Consider the following 22,124-nt stretch of genomic DNA (forward strand, 5'->3'; position numbering starts at 1 on the left):
CAAAAACTTGGAGGAAATATATTTTATGGTATTAGAAGAGTTAATTTACTTTCACTAACATATCCTCCCAAATACTTCATCCTTTTGCCCTTATAATAATTCCCCACTATTATTGTACATAGACTTAATTCCATTTATTTAGCAAATTTTGATACTGAGAAGTTGGAGGTTAGGCCTGTCTGGGCATATTCTCATGGACAGCAAAATGTGCAATCATGTAATAGCCTGCATCTCTGCATTCTTAGTTTACTTAGTGTTTGTAGCTAGTGGCTAATCAATAAGTGCTTGTTTAAGCAATCAATAGTGGTTTTCATTCAGTGCTCCAAAAGGATTCATGCTAGCATTAAGAGTTTATGTGAAATCTATAAGCTTCTGCACTGTTGTGAGAAGTTGATGGTATCAGAGTATGGAGTCAGAACACTGGCAGGGTTGGGCCTTTCTATCATTATTTACTGCAGAGAAGGGAGTCTGTGGAAAGTCTGTTGCATGGGCGCATGGCACAATTGTACCCCTGCCTTTGGAAGCCTATCCAGACTGTCCACTTCGTACCTAAAAATTGTCACAAATCTCCTCACAAGCCTTTTCTCCCCATGCTGCTTATCAGAGCACTTTATTTCTGTCCGAAAGGCTTATTATTTTGTTAGGTCTAAATGGATTGCTTGCTGCTCGTGGCAACTTACGGCTTGCTTCATCGATTTCCAGTAATGAGATGAGGTGGTATGAGGTAAATGCCTGTTACATGGGCAGGGGGTTCTAAATCACAGCCTGCGCGCCATGTGCTAGATGCTGCAGTTTGTCCATCTCCGCAGAAATGTCTGTGGTGAAGGCTTCTTGAAAATGGCCAGGCTTGAAGCACATCACTTAAACGACACTTTTAGAAAACAAGACGTACACTCACTAATGGGATGGGACATGTTGGGTTGGTCAGGTTAACCTCCGAGGGTCAGAGAGGACACTTCACCAGCTGGTGTTGACCAATGCTTCCACAGTCTCAGTGGAAGGGAGAGGCAAAGAGCACAGTGTGCTTCTAAACACATTGATTTCTTTTCAGAGTAGCATTTTAACATGTAACTGGCCACTCCATGTAACTGATGACCTACTCCTGTGACTGCATAGTGACTACAAGATGTTCAGATAGCTCTGGTGAGGGAGACACTGGGAACAGGTCACAGGAAGAGTCACTTATCTCAGGGTGCTCATCTACTTGCTCTTGATCCTGTGACAGGAGACATCATGTATTTATTACCTTACTAAAGAGTCAGATAGATGTGGAAAGAGGGGTTTCCCCAGAGAGGATGTGTCAGAGTCGCTCTGGAGGACGGCTCTTGTCTCCTTTCCCCATGTTGCTTAACTCCTGCAGTGAGCCCCTACCCTCCCCCCTGCCCTCACCACACAGATACTATACAGGCTGATTTCCAGTAAGAAGTTCATTGCAGGTTTTAGGAACTGAACACAAAATAACCATTCCTGCATTACAAAGCCTCATTGTGACTAGAGGTAAAATACAGGAAGGACTTAAGTTCATACCACTCTTCCAAATGTTTTATTTACTTTTCTGCAAAAGAGAAATATCTGTGTCTTTCAGATACATAATGCATTTTATATATGGATATGCCAGATACAGTTAGACAATAGAAGTAAACCAACTACACATCGCCTGCCTGTCTACGCGTCTATTCTTTGGGCTATATATATAGATTCATGCCATGCCAGGCTATGCCCTTCTATTCTCTAATTAGAAGAGCCCAGGTAGGTTTATTTTTTCATTACTTCATCATTTCCTCCTTAATTAATGCTCTTGTCCTCACACAGAGGCTCCTCCAGGCTCTTTTAAAATAACACAGTAAACCTGGCTGCCTCCTTCCCATCTGTTCTCTCTCCAGTTCTTCATTCCATGACCCGTGTGTCACTCCGGTTCCCGTTGCTTCCCCTCTGAGTTCCCTCCTCTCCATGTTGCTTCTGTCTACTATGGCAAAAGCTAACCTGCAAATAAGAGGCTCTTCGAGACCAACATGGCATTCTTTGCCCCGTCTTTTAGGACAGCACCACTACCATGTTGCACCATAGATGGGTGCCCGGGAAACCTTATAGTCAAGACAGCTACATTCTGCTCTTTTAAAATTCTGCAAACAATGATTGAATTTCTTACTTTGTGTGCTTTTCCCCCCTATTTGGGTAAAGATTTTTCTCTTACTTGAGTTCAGTTTAATAGAAGTGGTCAAGTTAGTAGCCAGGTACTAACGTAACAATCTATGAATTATAATCTTAAGCAGTTTTATTTTTTTAAGATACTGAAGGTATATTGGAGTCAAATAAAATACGTTCTGGACAAAAAAGATCATATATGTTTAAGAATAAATACTAGGAGTCTAGGAGTGTTTCCCCATTGTACACAGTATAGCAAGTATTTAATGCGTTCCACTGAAAAAGAAAATACTGCTAGATTTTTATTTAAAATCGACCATGTGTGGCGATATGAATGAAATGTAGATACATTTTTATTCTTGTGAAAATTAGACCTCATTCAAAAGTGAATCAGTAAGTAAGCCATGACTTCTGAGTAAGAAGCGGGCGTGGATACATGATACAGAAGGAATGGAACTGCAGAGAACATTCTAGAGGACTGTACGGTGAGTGACTTCAGAATATCCTAAGACAGTTTTCTTTTCCTAATCAATCTCTATCTTCCTTGGAGTGATAGGATGCAGTGGGGCCACTGCATTTCCATGGGGTGCAAAACAATAAGAGCAACCAGTCTGCTAAGAACTCACAGCCAGATGGTGTACATCCATGCCCTGCTGAGCTGTTGCTTTGGAGATGCCAGCTCTGCAGAATGGCTGGGGCCAAATGATTCTTCAAGGTAACCCTGTTTAAGGCATGTTTGTGCATCTCCAGAGTGAGTTCTAGGTGGACGGAGTGGTACCTGAGGCATTAGATGTCTCCTTGGGATCTGGTGACTCTATAGGAACTAAACTCAAGTAAAAGTGGTAGAAATCCAAAGTAGGGTCCCAGTATTGGCAAACTGTTTCTTTAAGCAAATAACTAAGAGTCAATTCATTCGTCAAGGAATGGTAGAATGTGTCCGAAGTTTTTACCAATTATCTTTTGATGATGAGAACTAAAGACAGACTTCTTTTCTTTGGCAGTGCTTGCAAGGTATTAAGATCCCATGGCCTGAAACCAGGGAGGCTGGCCCTGATTTCTCAAGCACTGATCCTAACCCATCCTCCTGAGCTGCTAAAGAAGGCACCAAGGGCACCATTGATCACAGCAGACTTTTCCTTTTCTTTGGCACAGCTGGGTATTAAGATCCCATGACCTGGCCAGGTGCTAGGGGTGGATGCCTTTAAGCCCAGCACGTGGGAAGCAGAGGCAGGTTGATCTCTGTGAATTTGAGGCCAGCCTAGTCCAGAGAGAGAGAGAGAGAGAGAGAGAGAGAGAGAGAGAGAGAGAGAGAGAGAGAGAGAGAGAGAGAGACTGTTCTAGGACAGCCGGGGCTACAGGAAGAAACCCTGTCTTAAAAACCACCTGTCAGGCAAGCATATTACCATGGATGTGTGTCCTGGCTGTCTGTTAAAGAAACAATAGCAGTGTGCCAAGTTCCTCCTTCTTCTTAAATTTGGACACCAGGGAACAGCTCTGTAATGCCTCCCTCTCCTCACTGTGTGTGCTCACATGGAGAAGCGCTTATAGCAGTTCTGGTGAGATTGAGGTCCCCAGAGAGGTGATCTCTGCAAGCTGGAGAGAGGCAACAGAGAGGACTACAGAGAGACACACAGAAGCCACTGGGTACTTGTGAGGGGACAGATGTGTTAAGTGACACATTGCATAAGGTGAAAATACACTTCAATATAAAGAACTCAAGAAATTAAACACCACCAAACCCAATAACCCAATTAAGAAATGGGGCTCAGAACTAAACAGAATTCTCAACAGAGAATTATCGAATGGCTGAGAAACACTTAAAGAAATGCCCAACGTCCTTAGTCATCAGGGAAATGCAAATAGAAATGACTCTGAGATTCCATCTTACACCCATCAGAGTGGCTAAGATCAAAAACTCAAGTGACACCACATACTGACAAGGATGTGGAGAAAGAGGAATACTCCTTCATTGCTGGTGAGAATGCAAACTTACACAACCACTTTGGAAATCTATCTGGCGCTATCTCAGAAAACTGGGAATAGGGCTTCCTCAAGACCCAGCTATTCCACTCCTTGGAATATACCGAGAAGATACTCCACCACACAAACAAGGACATATGCTCAACGATGTTCATAGTAGCCTTATTCTTAATAGCCAAAATCTGGAAACAACCTAAATGTCCTTCAGTAGAAGAATGGATAAAGAAACTGTGGTACATTTATACTATGTAATACTACTCAGCTATTAAAAACAAGAAAATCCCAAAACTTGTGGACAAATGGAAGGCACTAGAAATGATCATATTGAGTAAGTTAACCCAGAAGCAGAAAGACTCATATAGTATGTATATACTCACTTATAATTGGACACTAGCCCAAGGGGTAAGTCCCATGAAAATCTTCCCTTACCAGGAGATTGAGATAGTTGTGAGGACATCCTATTGGGACTCTAGGTGAGAGAAGCATGGGAGAATGGGGAAACAGAAGGATCCAGAGGGCCCTAGAAACCTACAAGAAGAACATCATGATGGGCAGATCTGGGCCCAGGGGTTCTGCTCCAACTACTGCACCAACCACGGACAATACATACAGTAAACATTGAACCCCTTCTCAGATCTAGCCAATGAATAGGACATTCTCCACAGCTGAGTGGAAAACAAGGACTGACTCAGACATGAACTCTGGTGCCCCATATTTGACAACTTCCCAGTGGTGGGGAGGCCTGGTGGCACTCAGAGAAAGAATAAGCAGGCTACCAAGATGAGACTTGATAGTCTATGACCATATAGTGGGGGAGGAGGTCCCTCTCAGTCACAGACATAGGGGAGGGGAATAGGGTGAAAGCATAAGGGAGGGAGGAACAGGAGGATACAGGGATGGGATTATAACTGAGATGTAATCTGAATAAATACAATTTTAAAAAATATTGTAAGAACAGGAGAAAAGAAAAGAAAAGAAAGAAAGTATGGTTTAATTTAAACTAGACCTTTTTCCTTGCACCTATCTAGCAGGTGAATTTCTTGTTTTCGGGTTATATAAAACATGCGAGTGATTTCCAGATCCTTATGCTTCATTGGCACAAAGCCAGTTTTCTGGGTTTTTTAGTCTGTAGAAAAACAGCCCTGTAGGATTTTTGCATACAGTGCGATGCCAGGCTTCTTGAGCTCACCCAAACCTGCTATGATCACCCACTCTTAAGACTAGTGGAGGCTGAGTTAAAAGGAAAGGATTGGAAGGTTAGCATGGGAAAGTAAAAATATGAACTGAAAAAAGGAACTATAGCACAATTTCAATATACTCAATACAATTTTAAGACATTAAATGTTGTCAACACAGTTGGAGTTCTGATGTTTGCTTTTATAGTTTCTTCTTTCCCAGAGGTACCTGACTGCATTGCTATTATGGGGTTTTATATGTATTTGTATGTGTCCGTTTGAGTGTACACCACATATGTGTGCCCGCCGAGACCAGAGAGCTATGGGATCCTCTGGAACTGAGGCAACAGGCAGTTGTGTGTCGCTCAGTGGATTCTGGGGACTAAGCTCAGGTTCTCTGCGAGAGCAGCAACTTGTCCTAACACCGAGCCATCTCTCCAGTCCGAGTTCAGTGTTAGCAATCTCCATGCGTTTCTTCCTGTTTTACTGTACACGTATCCTTATATTTGCATCTTTCGCGATTTATTTTAATAGTGTTAGAATATACTATTTTTTGCTTCTGTTTTTAGTTTACTCTTTTGTTGTGAAGATTGAAAACTTTTTGCTGTGATATCAGAACTCTGTTGTATAAATCTAGCAGTTTATTCACTCCACTGTTTAAAAACGTACAGATTGCTTCAACTCGGGTAAGACAGTGAATGCTGAACTTGACTTTCACCAGGTGTGACTACTCACACATACCAAGGCTTCTGTAGGGCAATGGGTCTCAACCTTCCTACTGCTGTGACCTGTTAATGCAATTCCTCATGTTGTGGTGACCCCCAAGCAAAACATTGTTTTTGCTGCTACTTCATTAACTAATTTTTGCCACTGTTATGAAGAATAATGTAAACATCTGTTTTCCGATGGTTTTTGGTGACCCCCCAAAGGGTTCGTGACCCATAAATTGGGAGCCACTGCTGTTGGGAATCCCCTTCCTAATGAGTTACCAGAGCAAGGGAGCACAGGAGTCTACACTACCAGGTGTTCTCTGTGGTTCTTCACAGCTTTGCCCCACTTGTGCTCCCACTATAAGCTGTCAAGTTGAGTTAGAATCTTTTGTATCCCTATTTTAATGAGAAATGCCATCTCATTTTGGCCTCATTTTGAGTTCTCCAAGATATTGGTCACACAAGACACTGGATGCTGAGTAATAGTCACATAGAGTATCATTCCCTGGTGTGGTTGCCAATGTCTCACACCCCATGAGGGCTGACAGAGAGATCCAAACATCTCTCTGTCAGTCTTACGATATGACTCGAGACACTTCCTAAGGAACTGTTAGCTGAGTCACTTGTCTCTGGTTATCAGATGCTGGTGCCTTCCCTCACTTGTGCTTTCCCCCCACTTGTGGCAGCCTCCCTTCTCTCACTTCTGCTCCCCCCCCCACCCCGTTTGTGGCAGCCTTGGCTTCTTCCACTCTGGCTATTTATAAAATGACAACAGACTCTAAGCCATGGAAGCTAAAACCAGTGCAAATTATGAGAGAAACTGGAGCGTGACTATGGCTTTGCTTGGCTAGTAATGGTAGGTTTGGGGGAGCTCCCCCACGCCTGCTCTACAGTGTGTGTACTACAAGGCTGAGCTCACAGCTGGAGCCAGATGTTCCCAGCAACTTCCAGTGCCTTATCCCGTGCCTAAGTGAGGAACCATCCACAGGACTTGCACTGACTCTTCCCACTGCCAATGTGGAAATGCCCTTTTCTCCCCTAAACTATTTGTTATGTTCTGTAAGTAAGGAGAATTGTATCATTTAAAAATAAGTCACCAGAAAATTAGTTCTACATGAAGAGGTCAGCAAATTTCTGATTCTATCTTTGGTGTTGAGCAGGTAAGATCAGACCCCTTGTAATTTCATTTAGCTCTGCCGTGGTGTGCTTGCCTGTCTCCACTCAGCATCCACATCGTTGACCCCACTTCAGGAAACTGACAACTTATTGGTTTGTCCTATTTCATGGTTCTCACAATGCCCTGGTCCAAGGAAAATACGGCTATTACGAACGATGCCACTTATAATTGATTTGGGAACGTAAAACTGGTACCGTAGGGAGACAATGGTCACAGTATCTCTACAGTACTTTGGAAAGATTTGATTTCATAGGTACTGACAACCAAAGATAGCCATTTAATTCAGTCTTTACCATAGGAAATGTCTCCATATCAGAATGGATTTTTGTGCTCAACTTATTTCTTTCTGGCCAGCTTTCTATCACTCCTATGGCAGGTAAATGCCCAAATCCAAGAGATTAAAGCTCACAGACACTCTCTCCACATTTGTGTCTGTCCTTTTTTGTTTTCTCCTTAAGCAGTTGCTAGACCTCACTAGTGAGCAGAAACAGACCACAGATGTGAACTTTAAGGTAATGCATATGCTGGTTAGGTAACTAATAGTCTCTCTCTCTCTCTCTCTCTCTCTCTCTCTCTCTCTCTCTCTCTCTCTGTGTGTGTGTGTGTGTGTGTGTGTTTGTGTGTGTGTGTCTCTCTCTCTTTGTGTGTGTGTGTGTTTGTGTGTGTGTACATCTACATTGTCCCAAGAAAGTAGTGAGAGTTTCAGGTTTTGGTTTTTTTTTCACTTCGAATCATTGATTCAAGCTCCCTGTTTTGACAGATTGATGGCAGGTCTTGCAGGTAGCAAAATTTAAAATGTTATTTCTGAGAATTTCACTTACGTATTTTCACGATATCTACCTTGTTGCTCCCTCCATCTCCTCCTCATTCCTCTGTCAACTTTTTACAACTCATGGCATCTGTTGCTTTTGTATCGCTATGACAAACTACCACGATGAAGGCAACTTATAAATGAAGACATTTGATTGGGCTTACCTATGGTTTCAATGGGTTTGCCCATGACCTTCATGGCAGGAAGCACGGCAGCAGGCAGGCATGGCGCTGGGTAGTACCTGGGGCTCTCACCTGATCCACAGCATGAGAGGGGGCAGGGGGGAGGGGGTCAAGGAAGGGGAAGGGAGGGAAGGGAGGAGAGAGACTGGGGGGGGGGAAGGGAGGGAGGGAGGGAGAGAGAGAGAGAGAGAGAGAGAGAGAGAGAGAGAGAGAGAGAGAGAGAGAGAGAGAGCGCAGGAGCTCACTGCTCACTGGGAATTGTGTGAGCTTTTGAAACTCAAAGCTCATCTCCAGTGACCCCCTTCTCCAACAAGACCACACCTCCTAATCTTTTTTAAAATTAATTTATTTTTATTTTATGTGCATTGTATGTCTACGGGTGTCAGATTTTGGAGTTACAGACAGTTGTGAGCTGCCATGTGGGTGCTGGGAATTGAACCCAGGTCCTCTGGAAGAACAGTCAGTGCTCTCAACCGCTGAGCCATCTCTCCAGCCCCACACCTCCTAATCTTTCCCCAAAAGTTCTGTCAGTTTTGGATCAAGACTCAAACATGGGAGCCCATGGGGCTCTTTCATTCAAAGCACCACATCCACTCACTCACTGCTGCCTCTGTCTGCATGCGTGCGAGGCCATTCACTGCATGGGTCCCTCTCCCATTATGCTGGGATTTTAACTGGCTCCATCTTGTGAAGGTTTTCTGCAGGTGACTATAGCCACTATCAACTCCAGAGTGCATGGAGAGAAAGAAGGCACTGCCTTGTAACAGTCTTCTTCCCTCATCTCTGTCTCTGACTCTCTTCCCACGCCATCTTCTGTGGTGTTCCCTCAGCCTTGGGAAGAGGGCATGCAAGTAATGTCTTTAAGATGAATCCTTTCATTTATCTGAAACTGTAAAAGAATTAAAATTTAGGGCGTCATGGTGGCGCACGCCTTTAATCCCAGCACTCAGGAGGCAGAGGTAGGCAGATCGCTGTGAGTTTGAGGCCAGCCTGGTCTACAGAGCGAGTCCAGGATAGTCAAGGCTACATAGAGAAACCCTGTCTCAAAAAAAAATTAAAAATTGTAAAATCTGGTTTTCATTTATATGGTGAGTTGTGTAATTAGGCTTTGGGCATTCTCCTCAGCTGTCGGAGTTCAGACACACTTGTGTTCTAGTCTCTGTAGCTGTTGCTGACCATTGGGCTGTTGTCTCCTGGCAGGTTATCCAGGCCGTCTTCTTTGGCATCTGTGTGCTGACTGATCTCTCCAGCCTTCTGACCAGAGGCACTGGGAACCAGGAGCAAGAACGACAGCTCCGCAAGCTCATCTCTCTCCGGGACTGGACGCTGGCTGTGCTGGCCTTTCCTGTCGGGGTTGTGAGTATGATGCAACATGTACTTAGCACAAAACAGCTGTGGGCCCAACTGCAGACTCTATTGTTTTAAATGGGGGCTCTTCATAGAAGAATTCTTCCTTTAGCTGGTACTAAGGCCAGAACCCAGGACCTCGTGGCTCTCCACCACTGAGCTACACTTCCACCTAACATTTCTGCGTTTGTTTTCTTTTTTCTTTTTTCTTTTTTTCTTCTAATGCTGCCAGGACCACAGAAACCTCATTTTCACCATCTGAATTTAACCATCTGCATTTATTTTCTTATGGTGCCGGAGACTGAGTGTTTGAGGTTGAGGAATCCTGGAGCTGGTTTCTTCTGCGGGTTGTCCCTTTGGTGTCAAGAAGGTTGCGTTCATGCTGCTACATTCTCTTCCCTCTGTCTGGCTGGGCCTTGGTTCCCTCTTCTTATTAAGAGACCCATTGTATCAATCAAAACTCTCCACTGGCTGCATGTAACCTCCCCTATCTTTTCAGTGCCCAAACTGTCATGTCTGAGATCCTGGAGAATTAAGACTTCAGCCTATGGTGGCCTGTCGTTTATCAATTGGTGAAGTATTTGCCATGCAAACCTGAGCCCTGCAGTCAATCCCCAGCACCCATGTAAAAACACCAAAACCAAACTGCGTGGGGGTGGTTTGTACTTGTAATCGTAGTGCTGTGGAGGCAGGGGCATGGGGATCTCAGCCTTGTTGGCTACACAGAATATCCTCCTTGGTCACTTCCAGATTAGTAAGAGGCTGTAACTCCTGTTCCAGGGACCCAACACCCTCACACAGATATACCTACAGACAAAACACCAATGTAAAGATAAAAGTAAACAAATTAATAAGAAAAAGAGAGATATTCTGTCTCAAAAAAGAAAAAAAAAGAGTGTGGCTTGTGAGGCATAATACCTAAGATTGTACTCTGGCTTCCACATGTGTGGGCACATATACATATACACATGGGCCACATGCACTTATGCACACATGTGTGCATGCTCACACTCACATGTATACACACACATGCACACACACACAAGCAAACACACACACTTATATATAGGTTTACAGAGCACTTGGTTCATCCCCTAACATTTTCTTGGGCAACCTAAACTTAAAATAATAATTGTTTATTGAGTCAACTGCTTAGCACCTTGAACTTAAGAGAGAATCAACATTAGCTAACACTTCACTTACCAAACTGCACCATTAGCTAATACTACTTAAAAATGCCACTCAATGTTTGGGTCTGTCTGGCTTCATTGATTTTCTGTTTTCAGTTATGTTCTCTCCTTAGCTCAACTTCCTTCACAAGCCTGCTAATTTTCTATTATCTGCACACAAACTGCATTTCTTTAAAGGCTCCACTGAAGGAGAGATAAACTTGTTTTTGTTAAGATCCCAAGGGTGGGATCAGAACGGTCTTGTGTGAGAACAGGTGAGGTTAATCCACTAGAAGACCAACCACCTCGTGTGGGAGGTTGATTGTTGCCAGCTGAAAAGATCCTGTGAACAGACTCTGGGAGGAGATATATAAATGAGCCCAGAACTGGAGGTGGGGCTTTTTGGAGATTTGGGATAGTTTTGGCTGTTCATCTAGAGATGCTCCTAGAGAGAACCGCTCAAGGGAAGGCTTTGGGGCTCCGGGCTCCTGCTGAGGTTCTGGGTTCTGGTTACTCCAGATTCCAGCAGAAGAAGTCCTGCTTGCAACGACAGGAGAATCATTCCTTGGAACTGAAATCCTTACGGTTTTGTTATTCTTTAATCCTCTTTTTCTATTGTTTTGGTTAGTTGGGTTATAAGGGATGTATACTTGGTTAATAAGTTTGTAATAAAATATATTGGTTAAGAAAATTGAGCCTACACCCCAGGAAACACCATAGATTTTTTAACTTGTGTGTAGCCAGAAGAATGAGGACATTTTTGTGTGTCTCAGGCTGTGAAAGAAACTTAGAGGTTCCTTATGGAATGCAGTTGGAGAATTTTCATTTGCTACCTGATTCTGGCACAATCAAACAGCAGCTCCAGGGACGTGGCCAGCACACGCACCTAGTCCAAGGTCACCACTAGAGGAGTCAGAAGGTTCTTTAGATCCTGCCTTTGGCTCTTTTTCATATTTGCCATATCTGTGTTGTCAGAGACCTCCATGCTCTTAGCACTCAGTTGCTCTTCTCTGTGTGCTGGATTGTATTTTCGTGGATGAGGTAGCCCTGAGCTCCTGAGCATAACATAGGGCCAGAAGAATCGTAGAATACTGAGCCGGTATGCTAGCACAGACTTATAATCAGTTACAGCACTCTGGAGGCTGAGGCAGGAGGATTGCTAATTCAGATCATCCTGGGCCACATAGTGAAATCTTGTCTCAGAAGGTAAATTCATCTACTTTTTATGACTCATATAAGAGAAAATTCCCATGGCATAAAGTGTAGAGACATGTACTTTCTGTATAAAACAATCATACCTTGAAATCCAAGTGTCTCTGTGTGGAATTTTCTCTGTGGTTTCGAGATGAGAGGAATAGCACTTTTTCATCTTCACCATCTGGGTTTAACCCACTACACAAATCACACTTTCTGAGCATGCGCTCACGCCGTTCCTGGTTGGGATGCTCCAGAGAGCAGGCCTTGTCTTTTCCCTGTGCCTCAGAACCCATAGTGCTTTGTGGTGTACAGGAAGTGATCAGAACAAGTTGAAGAGTCACTGGTGGGTCCGGGCGTACAGAGTTAACAATTTATGTAGCTCTTTTGGCATTGACACAAGTTGTCACTATTTCCAGTTTTCCCAGTCTCTTTACTGAGTCACTTCCCACTTTCCTTTTCCCTGCTAAATTTAAAAACGCCTTTCATGTGTTTTGCTCTCTCCCCTTCCCTTATCTCTCCCCATGCTGATAACAGTCTCTTTGGTATTTTCTACAGTTGAGAAAATTTCTACTCTTTCTCCATTTTCTATGTTACTGCCATTGGCTATGTGTCTGTTTACCCAGGTCCTACCACACTCCTCACTCTAATGCAGAAAAAAATTATTTTGAGTTAAAAAAAAAAAGAAGAAGAACACCTGATAGATGGATTATTCTAAGATTCCATTGATTTTATTGCAAAGATTAATTATGGATGATAGGCATTTAAAGCTATAAGCATTTTAACTCAAAATAAATCTTCACCCAAACACATAACCTTGTCTTGCCATTTGCTTTCACCTTTCTTTTCCTGAGGTTACTTCCCCAACTTTCTTCAGTGTCCCAGTGTATTTGCACTTCAGAGACTCCTCTGTTCTGCTGTAGCTTTCTCCATTTCTCTCATCTTCCCCAAAGGCTCTAGAACCCCTGTATGGCTGTGCTCCCAGCAGTTAGGACTTTCCTTGCTAGTCTTTCCTTCTCACAGCAATGATCTGGGAAATCACTGGCAGAGACCTGTTACTCCCCACCCCACCCCCACCCCCAGGCTCACGGCCTGGAGGGCGTGGCCTCACCTGGAGAGCCTATGACAGACAGCAGAAGGATGAGGATAGCAGTGGTGCCTAGCGCCTAGTCTAATGGACACAAGGTTTTACTGCCCACAGCAACCTGTAGTATAAAGATGCTTATCAGGTCAGGTGACTAAGGGTAACATTTGAAGAAAGAGCATTTACCATCTTGATTAACACAGAATGGCACTGAACGAAATATCCCAATACCATCTGCATGTCAGGGGAGCAGTGGCCTGGCTTGAGCCAGTGTCTGGACATTGCACCTGCTAGGCTGCTCAGGGGTGACCCCAGCTCTTTTACCCCGATTACAGCGTGACTGCCAACCTTACAGAGTTGTCCCTGCTGTTTTGTACTGGCTTCCTTGGTGTCATGCTTTCTCTTCATCAGTTTGCAGACACAATATTTTCTTGCTCCGTGTTTTAGGCAAAGAACATAAAAACAGGGCAGTGAAATGTATCACCTGTGCTCAAACTGGTCTGAAAAAAATTCCTTGCCCAGAGCTTTTATTGGTCCATGTTCTCTCTGTGTGTCTCTCTTTCTCCCCCTGCCCCATTCTCTCTCCTCTGCTACAACCAAAGGAGCAGGAGAGGCATGCATGGACCATGTATGACTGGAAGGTTTTACCTTGGTGTTTCTTCCAGGAATAAGGTTCATTGCCAGTTGATGGTAATGGTTTTATTTAAGCATGAAGTAATGAAAAAGCTTTGGAGAGCTTTGGACCTCACACAGGCTCTTTGGGGGTAAAGCTACCCTTTACCCCAGAGATATGTAAAAATAACTAAATATCCCAATCAAAGACAATTAAAGTGTACGTTTGACTCAGTGTGACTTGGAGAAGCCAGGCTGGGTGGGTTAAGAGAACATAACAGGCATCATCAATCGCTGTGTCGATTCCCATAAAAAGCAAAGCTGGCCTTGATTAGTGATGCTAATGTCCGGAAACCACCACCACTCCCCAAGCCTTGCCGCTCATTTTGCAGGGAAACCCCCGAGAGGCTGTTCTTACCATGTGCAGCTGATTTCTCAAGCCCGTTCACCCTTTTAAAGAAGCGTTACAAATAACTCTGTGACATTCTGTGGTCTGGCCAGACTGAAGAGTCTATGGGCAGTCCAGGGAAGAACATCTTTTGTCTGCCATGAGTTTGTTGACTCTTGTGCTGGTGGATCCCGTTATAGTTAAGAAAGTAGGCATGCCCTTTTAACTAAAAATGAAAAAAAAAAAGAGAGAGAGAGAGCAGTAAGAGTTTGAAAGTGCCTCTCCCAGAAGCCCTAAATGTGTCTCCGACTGCTATCCATTTCTGTCCACTCAAGCCCATGCGGCCCCATTCAATGTGCAGCTGCCGACTGAATTTGAATAGTCCCCATAATCAAGTCTCACCACGTCACAGTACATCTTTGTGCCGGTGCTGCCTTGGGTTGCTCCAGCCCAGATGCTACCCAAATCATCCCAATGTGAGGAAGTGAATGTCCCCCTCCGGGTGGGTCTGTGGAGGCCCTGGAGGTTTGGATTTGTTCTATCCCCGAATGGGCATCCGGAGTGTCAGCACAAACCGGCTTGTGCTCTGATGAGCTCGTCTGGAATTTGTCCTTCCTTCCGAATTTAGTTTCAAAGCTGTTTGCTAAGTAGCCATTTTTGGTGTTATAATCATGTCTTGTAAACACTTAAAGATTTTATATGTACCAACCAACTGTAGGCTTTTGTGAGGAAGATTTGTGGTAGCTCTTCCTTAGAAACAGGAGAAAAGCCAAATTTGAAACCTCACTGCAAACTCCAAGGAAAAAGTACTTTGCAATTCCCAAGAATCTTCATCTGTTGATATCTTAGGTAAATCTAAGATATCTTGAAAAAGTTTTTGAGGTGTATGTAAATTTAGATTGCTGTACTCCTATATTTCAAGAAACAAAAATCATCGGTTTTTTTTTCTTGTTGACTTTTAAGTGCAAGAGGTTGGCTTAGATGAGGAAAATGCATATTAGTATTACTTGCTAATTTTAAAAGTTTTGATGGTGTGTTATTTATTTCTTTGTGTGTGTATACACATATGTGGGGAGCATGCCAGAGCTTGTGGAGACCAGAAAACAACAGCCAGAGTTGATGCTTTCCTTCTGCCCTGTGGGTCCCCTAGATACAATTCAGGTTGTCTGGCTGAATAGTAAGTGCCTTTAGGCAGTGAGCCAGCTTGCCAGCCCTTAATTGCTAGTTTTAATGTATATTAATGTAACACACGATGAGAATTAATTTGATTCTAGTTGAGATTACAACTAAAAACAAATATTTTTCCTTCTTTTTTTTGAAACCTAAAGGGAAATATTTCTGAGGCTTCTCATTTGATTTATTCTGTAAATTCTGGATTTAACTTTAAAATATAGTTAGATTCTTCTAAGACTTACTACATTTTCATGTAAGTGTCTAAGTGTCTAAGATCAACTCCTTTTCTATTTTCTGAAAGGTTTAGCTGTTATCTTGTTACTGTTACTTGTTACTTTTCTTTCTCTTCACCTCTGAGATTAAAACTATGCTATCACTCAAGTAGTAGTTTACTATAAAACCTAGTTTGCAGCCTGGTGACCTGAGTAGGATTCCGGGGACCCACCATGGAAGGAGAAAAGCGACTCTAACATGCTGTCCTCTAACATCTGCTCTTGATCTGTGTCACAGGTGCCCATACATAGCTTTACCCCCGCCACAGTAAGTACAAACATTAACCAAAACCCTGTCCACTCTCTGTTGAGTCAATGATATGCTTGTCCCTACATAGGAATGAGGAGTTGAGTTTAATTTCCCAGTGACAGAAGGTTCATAGGTGAAGAGCCCTTCAAAATCAAGTATGCAAAATTATCTATTTCAATCTATTGTAAGATAGAGTACGTGCAAAATCTCATTGCTGTAAAAAAAAAAAAATTGAACATCTCAGGTTTTACTTTTAGAAGACCAGACTTAATAATTAGCCACATTAGTATGTAGATTAAAATGGACAATATACTGCTTTGTATCTAAGGTGGTCTGGGAGGATTCTTAAAAATAATTGATTTTGAGCTCTGTTTTGAAGGTTGGGTGCTGGGAATGGAACTCCAGTCCCTTGAAAACGCAGCCAGTGCTCTTAATTACTGAGCCACCTCTCCAGACTCTGTGTTTTCCCCTTTGCTCTTTTCAGTGTCAAAGCCATTGCATGGCTAAAATGAGCTGTGAGGCGGTCCACAGTAGAAAGCAGGTGGGAGCAAAGGAAATAATGCTATAGCGAGAGCTTCAATTGACTGTGGTTTATCTTTAGGGGATGGACTCACTGTGCCCAAGCAAGCCTTTAAGGCTTTAAGAAACTTTGTAAAATTTAAAGTAGAAATAAATAGGATTTTGGGCCATTTGCTCTTTTGCTCATGCTGATACGAAAAATAGTTGGAGGAAAGCTGAGCGAATATAAATAAGGATATTCTCCATTATAGTTTATTTTCCCATTAATTCTGTCTCAATTTTATTCTGAGTATGTTCTCTCAATATACTTTTGCGTTTTGTCATAAACTATTTAAACTCAACATTTAACAACGCCTTTCTGAGAGAAAATAGATTTCTATTTTTTTAACTAAATAACTAAATAAATGGTTTATGTTTAATTTCTGAGACTCTCTCTGAACTTGCCAGTGGTGGCCGTGGTTGAGACTACCACCTGAGGGCTTCATAGAGCTGGGTTCAATGTGCACAGTCTCCTTTTCCGACGACCTTACCCAAGAACTTGTAGAAAATTATTATTTTCCTGTGTGTTACTTCACAGAGGTCCCTAGAGGCAAAAAGTTTCCAAATTATCGAAGAAAACGAAGACATTACCTTTAAATATTTTATTTGCTGAGTAATGTATCTATTTGAAATTTGAGAGTACAAATAACTGGTCTTGATCTTCAGTATTATTAGATAATGTGTATATTATAAAATAGGTGATTTCTGTCTTCAGAATCATGGTTGTACAGCCTTGTTGTGGGCTTCAGAGAAAATATACAGTGAGTGGTGATTAAAAAGACAGATGGAACATTTTTTGTTTCTTCGTTTATTCTGCCCCCTTATAATTATTTTTTATTATTTTTTATTTTTTACATATACATTAATATTATTACACACATATACAGTAAACTACCTAAAACAAGAAGAACCATAAAACAATCAGGAATTATATAAATATTACATTCATAGTGATTTGGCTATTTGTATTTGGCAGCCTTGACGAGAACATCTTTCCTGTTTTGATGAGTCTAAAATTCTGAATGTAAATCAATGTCTATCACATCTTTTCATTATCATTTAAAACATCTATTTAGACCTAGAAACATCTTAATCCCTAAACAACTAAGTGTAATTGTAAAACTAAACTATCTGGCCTTCAACCCCATCAGAGACTTGAGAAGGAATAAAATTAATTACCTGAGTAGACAGGGAGTGCAGGTTATCAGCTTCCCCAGATGAGAAGATGACAGAGACAGTTTGCGGCCTGAGCAGTCACCCAAAACTCTCTATAATGTTGGAGCATCGTCTTCAGCCTTCTGGCTCAATAGATCTGACAGACATATTTGTGAAACAGGAACTATTGAGGACTTGCTTACCCCGTCTTGGCAGAGATTGGCTGTAGACTGCCTGCATCCAAGCTTGCCCATTTTTAGGCAGACTTCTGTCTGTGGTAGAAACGAGGACATTTTGCCCAGTGGCTGATTTGCCACATTTGAACCCATCTCATAAGGAGGTTCCTTGAAGCCCATCATCCTCTTTGAGGTGGGTGTGGCCAGGAGTTAACCTGTCTCATTGTCTATGAATCTTTAAAATAATAAAAATATCTTTAAATACCTTATTCTGTATGTTTCTGAGATTTTTGAAGACCATAGCTAACTATGTTTCACCTTATCTCTCTGTAGAATCCTATCTATCTGTTGCACCTATGATGTATATTTGTGTGGTAAAAATAAACTAGTAATTGATATGACCATGGTTTGATCAACTAACAACTTACTTATATAACTTACTTATCCTAAACAGCCTGCAATAATGCTTTCAAAGTCTTGGAAGTAAACCTTGTATTATAATTGAATTGTATGGGTATGATACCGCTAGTAGAGTGTGTATGTGTATATATATGTATGTGTATATACATATATATACACATATATATATATTATATATATAAAATCTTAAATTTATGTTCTATACCAGTGTATCTGAAATTAAACTTATTTTGCATCTATATACAAAATTCTATACCAGTGAATTAAAAATAACCTTGTGAGTAACAATTAAGGCATTAAATTAAGGAGTAGATTAAATAGTCTACTTTTTGTCCTATCATCCCTATCCATTTCTTTATTCCCCTTCTTTCTTTTCAACCCCTATCTCCAAACCAAGAATGAAAGATAAAGCAAAAGAGAGACATCTCTGAGTCATACTCTACCACCGACATCAAAATAATTCTTTCTTTTTCTCTGTATCTTTGTACCTCAATTGTTTTTTTTTTTCTTCATAGAAAGAAGTGTCAGCATTCCTTTGTCAAAGGAATAAAATCAACGACCAAGTGGCCAGGGACCGCTGTTACAGCAGAAAAAAGAGTCAGTATTGAGTCAACCGAGGACAGCAGCCTCCAGGCACATTGACACAGTTAGCATTTGTGTGTGAATATCCCCCCATGCTTACTGCAGCTTTGCCCTGACCCTTATTATCTTGGGGTTTTCAAGAACACAGCACATACCCAGGGGCCTTTGCTGTTGCCTGTGGCTTTAATCTAGCCTGTAAACAACTAATTCCACTCAGGTTTCCCAAGGGTTCTCACTGCCTCCCTTCCCTTGTTGGTATAACCTGAGAGCTAAGTCATGTAATTCCTGTGTGTTCTTGTGGGCCAGGTACTGTGCTAATGAGGGCTTCACTGGGTGAGCTTCCAACATTCTTGCCTTATTTCCCAGATGGGATGAGCTGCCATTTTAAGGTTGCCCTGCATGAGGTCACTTGGCTGTAAATGGTACTACTAAATCAAGCAGGATCGAACCTAAGCTTTCTCCAAGAGGAGTGCTAGCTCTTAAAATGTATCCTAAGCACTCTGACCCAGCAGATCTAGCCGTGCTTCTCAGTGTTTGCCTCGCTGACATTTTCAGTGTCTTACATAAAGCCTGAGCTGACCAACATTTTTAATCTGGAGGGCATATCAGATAAAGAACTGGAGTCTGAAGAATCTAGGAAAAAAAAAATGACTGTTTTATCCTTTAAAAAAAAAGACCGTTTAACAAAAGACTGTTCACATGCATTGTTTTTGCCGCCCTTGATAGATGGTTTCTTGCTTGTGAGACCATGGTTTTGCATGGTTTTATAGGACAGTTTGAAAAGTACCTGATTTTTAAAGAAAGAAAAGATTTCCTACTTTATCTTCTCATTTCAACCAAGTATATGTAGACTTAAGTATGGACTTACCCAATCAATGTGTTTTTAAAAATATATTAAAATAAGTTTTTATTGTGTAGATTAGCTACATTTTTTTAAAAAGGAAAAAAGATAGCTAATTGTATTCAGTATTATGTATAAAAATCTTCATGGTTCTGAGAAGCCACAGTTTGTAGCTGCATAACTAAAAAATATTGTTGGCAAGAATGATCTAGTACATTCCATATGGGCACATATCCTAACAAATGAATTACACTTAATCAAAAAAAATTTTACTAGGAATACCAAAAGGCCATTTTGATCAGTTTTATCAAGAACATTTGCCATGAAATCCACTTGTAAATTTGTAATATTTGGACCCAGCTATTTTCAGCAAGGATTTGAGGTGGTGTTGAGTGCCATCAGATAGCCAGACAATAATATTCTAGCCTCAACCTCTATGTCGTTCAGCAAAGGACCCTGAAAGTAACACAAGAACTTTCTTATCCTTTCATATACCCTCAGTGGGCATCTATCTATGGAAAGTTTCTGCCCACTGACGTATTCAACCAAGTTGTGTTGAGTGTTAAACACAAATAACTCTGAATCTTACGTAACAAAGAGATGTCAGGTAACAATAAGTCACTTCCTTCTTCAGGATGTGATAATAGAGGGAATGCCATCCATCCATCCAGGCCATAGCAGATGGCTTCTTTCATGTCCAGAGAAAGTACTTGACATATTGGACCTGGTCCATGGTGTTTGATAAACAGTGTTTGTGCCTGAAGAGCCTCAATTAAAAAGGGGAATAGTATGGTGACTTCAATGAGAAATGTTCTCCTATAGGCTCATGTATTGGATCCCTTGGTCCCTAGCTGCTGGTACTATCTGAGGAGGGAAGTATGTTATTGAGGATAGGCTTTGAGTTTCATAGCATAGCCCCATTTCCTGCCCTGCTGGGATCACACTCCTGACACCATGCCTTTTCCATCGTGGTGGACTCTCACTCTCTGGAACTATCAGCCAAAATAAATATTTTCCTCTTGGGGTTTCTTTTGTCCATGGTATTTCATCACAGCAACAGAAAAGTAACTCGAACGTGCAGCAAGGGGAGAGAAAGAGGAAACTTCTTATAGGGAAAGAAATCACCCACATGAATTAGTTTTTTCCCAATTCCTTGATTCTTTTGACAGATCAGCATCAGAACATGTGTTTTCCCCATCTTGATGTCTTCTCAAGCCGTGAGTTCTCAAGTAATCCGTGGTTATCACCTCTTGTCCATCCATTGAACAGAAGGATGCTTCACATAGACAGACAGACAGGCAGACAGACAGACAAGAAAAATACAGGGGAGGGGGAAGAGAGAAGAGAATTGGTCAGCAATTCATGGAGTGGCTGAAGCAAATGACTAAGAATTCAGATGCATTAAGTGCAAAGGGTAGAAGTGTACCCGTGCTATCAGGCAGACTGCTGATACATGGAATGTGTAGCTGCATCTTTGGCCTATTTTGGTTGCTAACTCTTTCTGCTTTACCTATAGCAGGGATTAGCACTGAAAAATTTAAAAGTTACCCAAAAAATACACACAAATTCCATAGTAACCATGTATTGATTTATAAAGAATGCCTTGAGAAATACCTTCATACCCTTATGTTTGGGGAATACTCATATTTGCCAGTGTGCCCACGCTTGGAGATGCTCATGCTTTAAGTTAGAAAGCATTTCATTCATAAAAGAAAATAGAGTCTTGATATGGTGTTGATATAAAGTTAATAAAGAGAAACATTAACCCCCCCAATTTGTTCCTAATTACATCCTATATGCAGATTATTCTGTTGTTTTCTATTACATACAACATATTTGTTTAGTTGTTTATGCATGTAATCTACGATGACGAAAACAAGAAAACCATAGCCTTCCTCCTACCACCAAAGGAATTCAAAGTCAATGGGGAAGGCACTTGTGGCTTCTTGGCGTCCTGGGACAGGCTTAGAAATTTGGTTTTATCAGTCTTTATTGAAATCCTCTATCAATAAATGAATTCATGTACATTGATGAATATAAACTCAGCATTAAAATAAATTTATAATCTATTATAAGAGAAATTCAAGCAGACAGGCATCTAAGCTCTCTGTTACAAGCGAGATAACTTTGACAAAGCTAAAAGGAAGTCCGTAGATTTCTAGATAAACTTGAACTCAAGGGAAGTGGTGGCAATTGGATGACAGTGACACATGATAAAAGTATTAGGTTTTCATGCTTGCTAGGTAGACCAGAAAGCTATCTTGGTGATGATCAGATAGCCTTGTTGTTTATGCAAAGCTGTAGGTGCACTGCTGACTGTGCCTGAAGACTGCTCACTACTATGGACACTTGTGTCCTTTTTCCTCATCTTTCTTGGAAATGCTGGGCTCCATTTAGTTACTATTCACCTTCTGTCATTAGAATAATGTTCATCCTAATGCTACTCTCAAATCATTCAGTGTGATGTCTCATTGACATGTAGGCATCTAATGGTGGATGCTTCTTAAAAAGGACAATTTAATTAATCCATTAAGTTTTATTCAAGTATATAAATTAGATTTTTCTTAATTTAATTCTCAGATGACAACCTTAAATTCAAATTATATTCAGCTAGGCAACTCTTGTAGGTACTTAAGGCTCCCTTAGATAATCATGTTATTGTGATTGTATATAAAACTAGGCTATAGTACCCCTTTACTAAAAATAAAAGAATGGAGAAACAG

General features: G+C 41.5%; 1 protein-coding gene across 2 annotated transcripts in view; it reads left to right on the plus strand.

The window, feature by feature from the left end:
- The window catches only part of AIG1 (androgen induced 1), a 221,240-nt gene that overhangs the window by 32,054 nt on the left and 167,062 nt on the right, over positions 1–22,124 (plus strand). For both annotated transcript variants that reach the window (XM_084777068.1, XM_084777067.1), the window contains exon 2: positions 9,381–9,536. In XM_084777068.1, coding sequence (XP_084633194.1) covers positions 9,381–9,536 — 156 coding nt within the window. The remainder of the gene's footprint in view (positions 1–9,380; positions 9,537–22,124) is intronic.

Source organism: Acomys minous (genome assembly GCF_964271855.1).
Source record: "Acomys minous genome assembly, chromosome: 3".
Lineage (NCBI taxonomy): Eukaryota > Metazoa > Chordata > Mammalia > Rodentia > Muridae > Acomys > Acomys minous.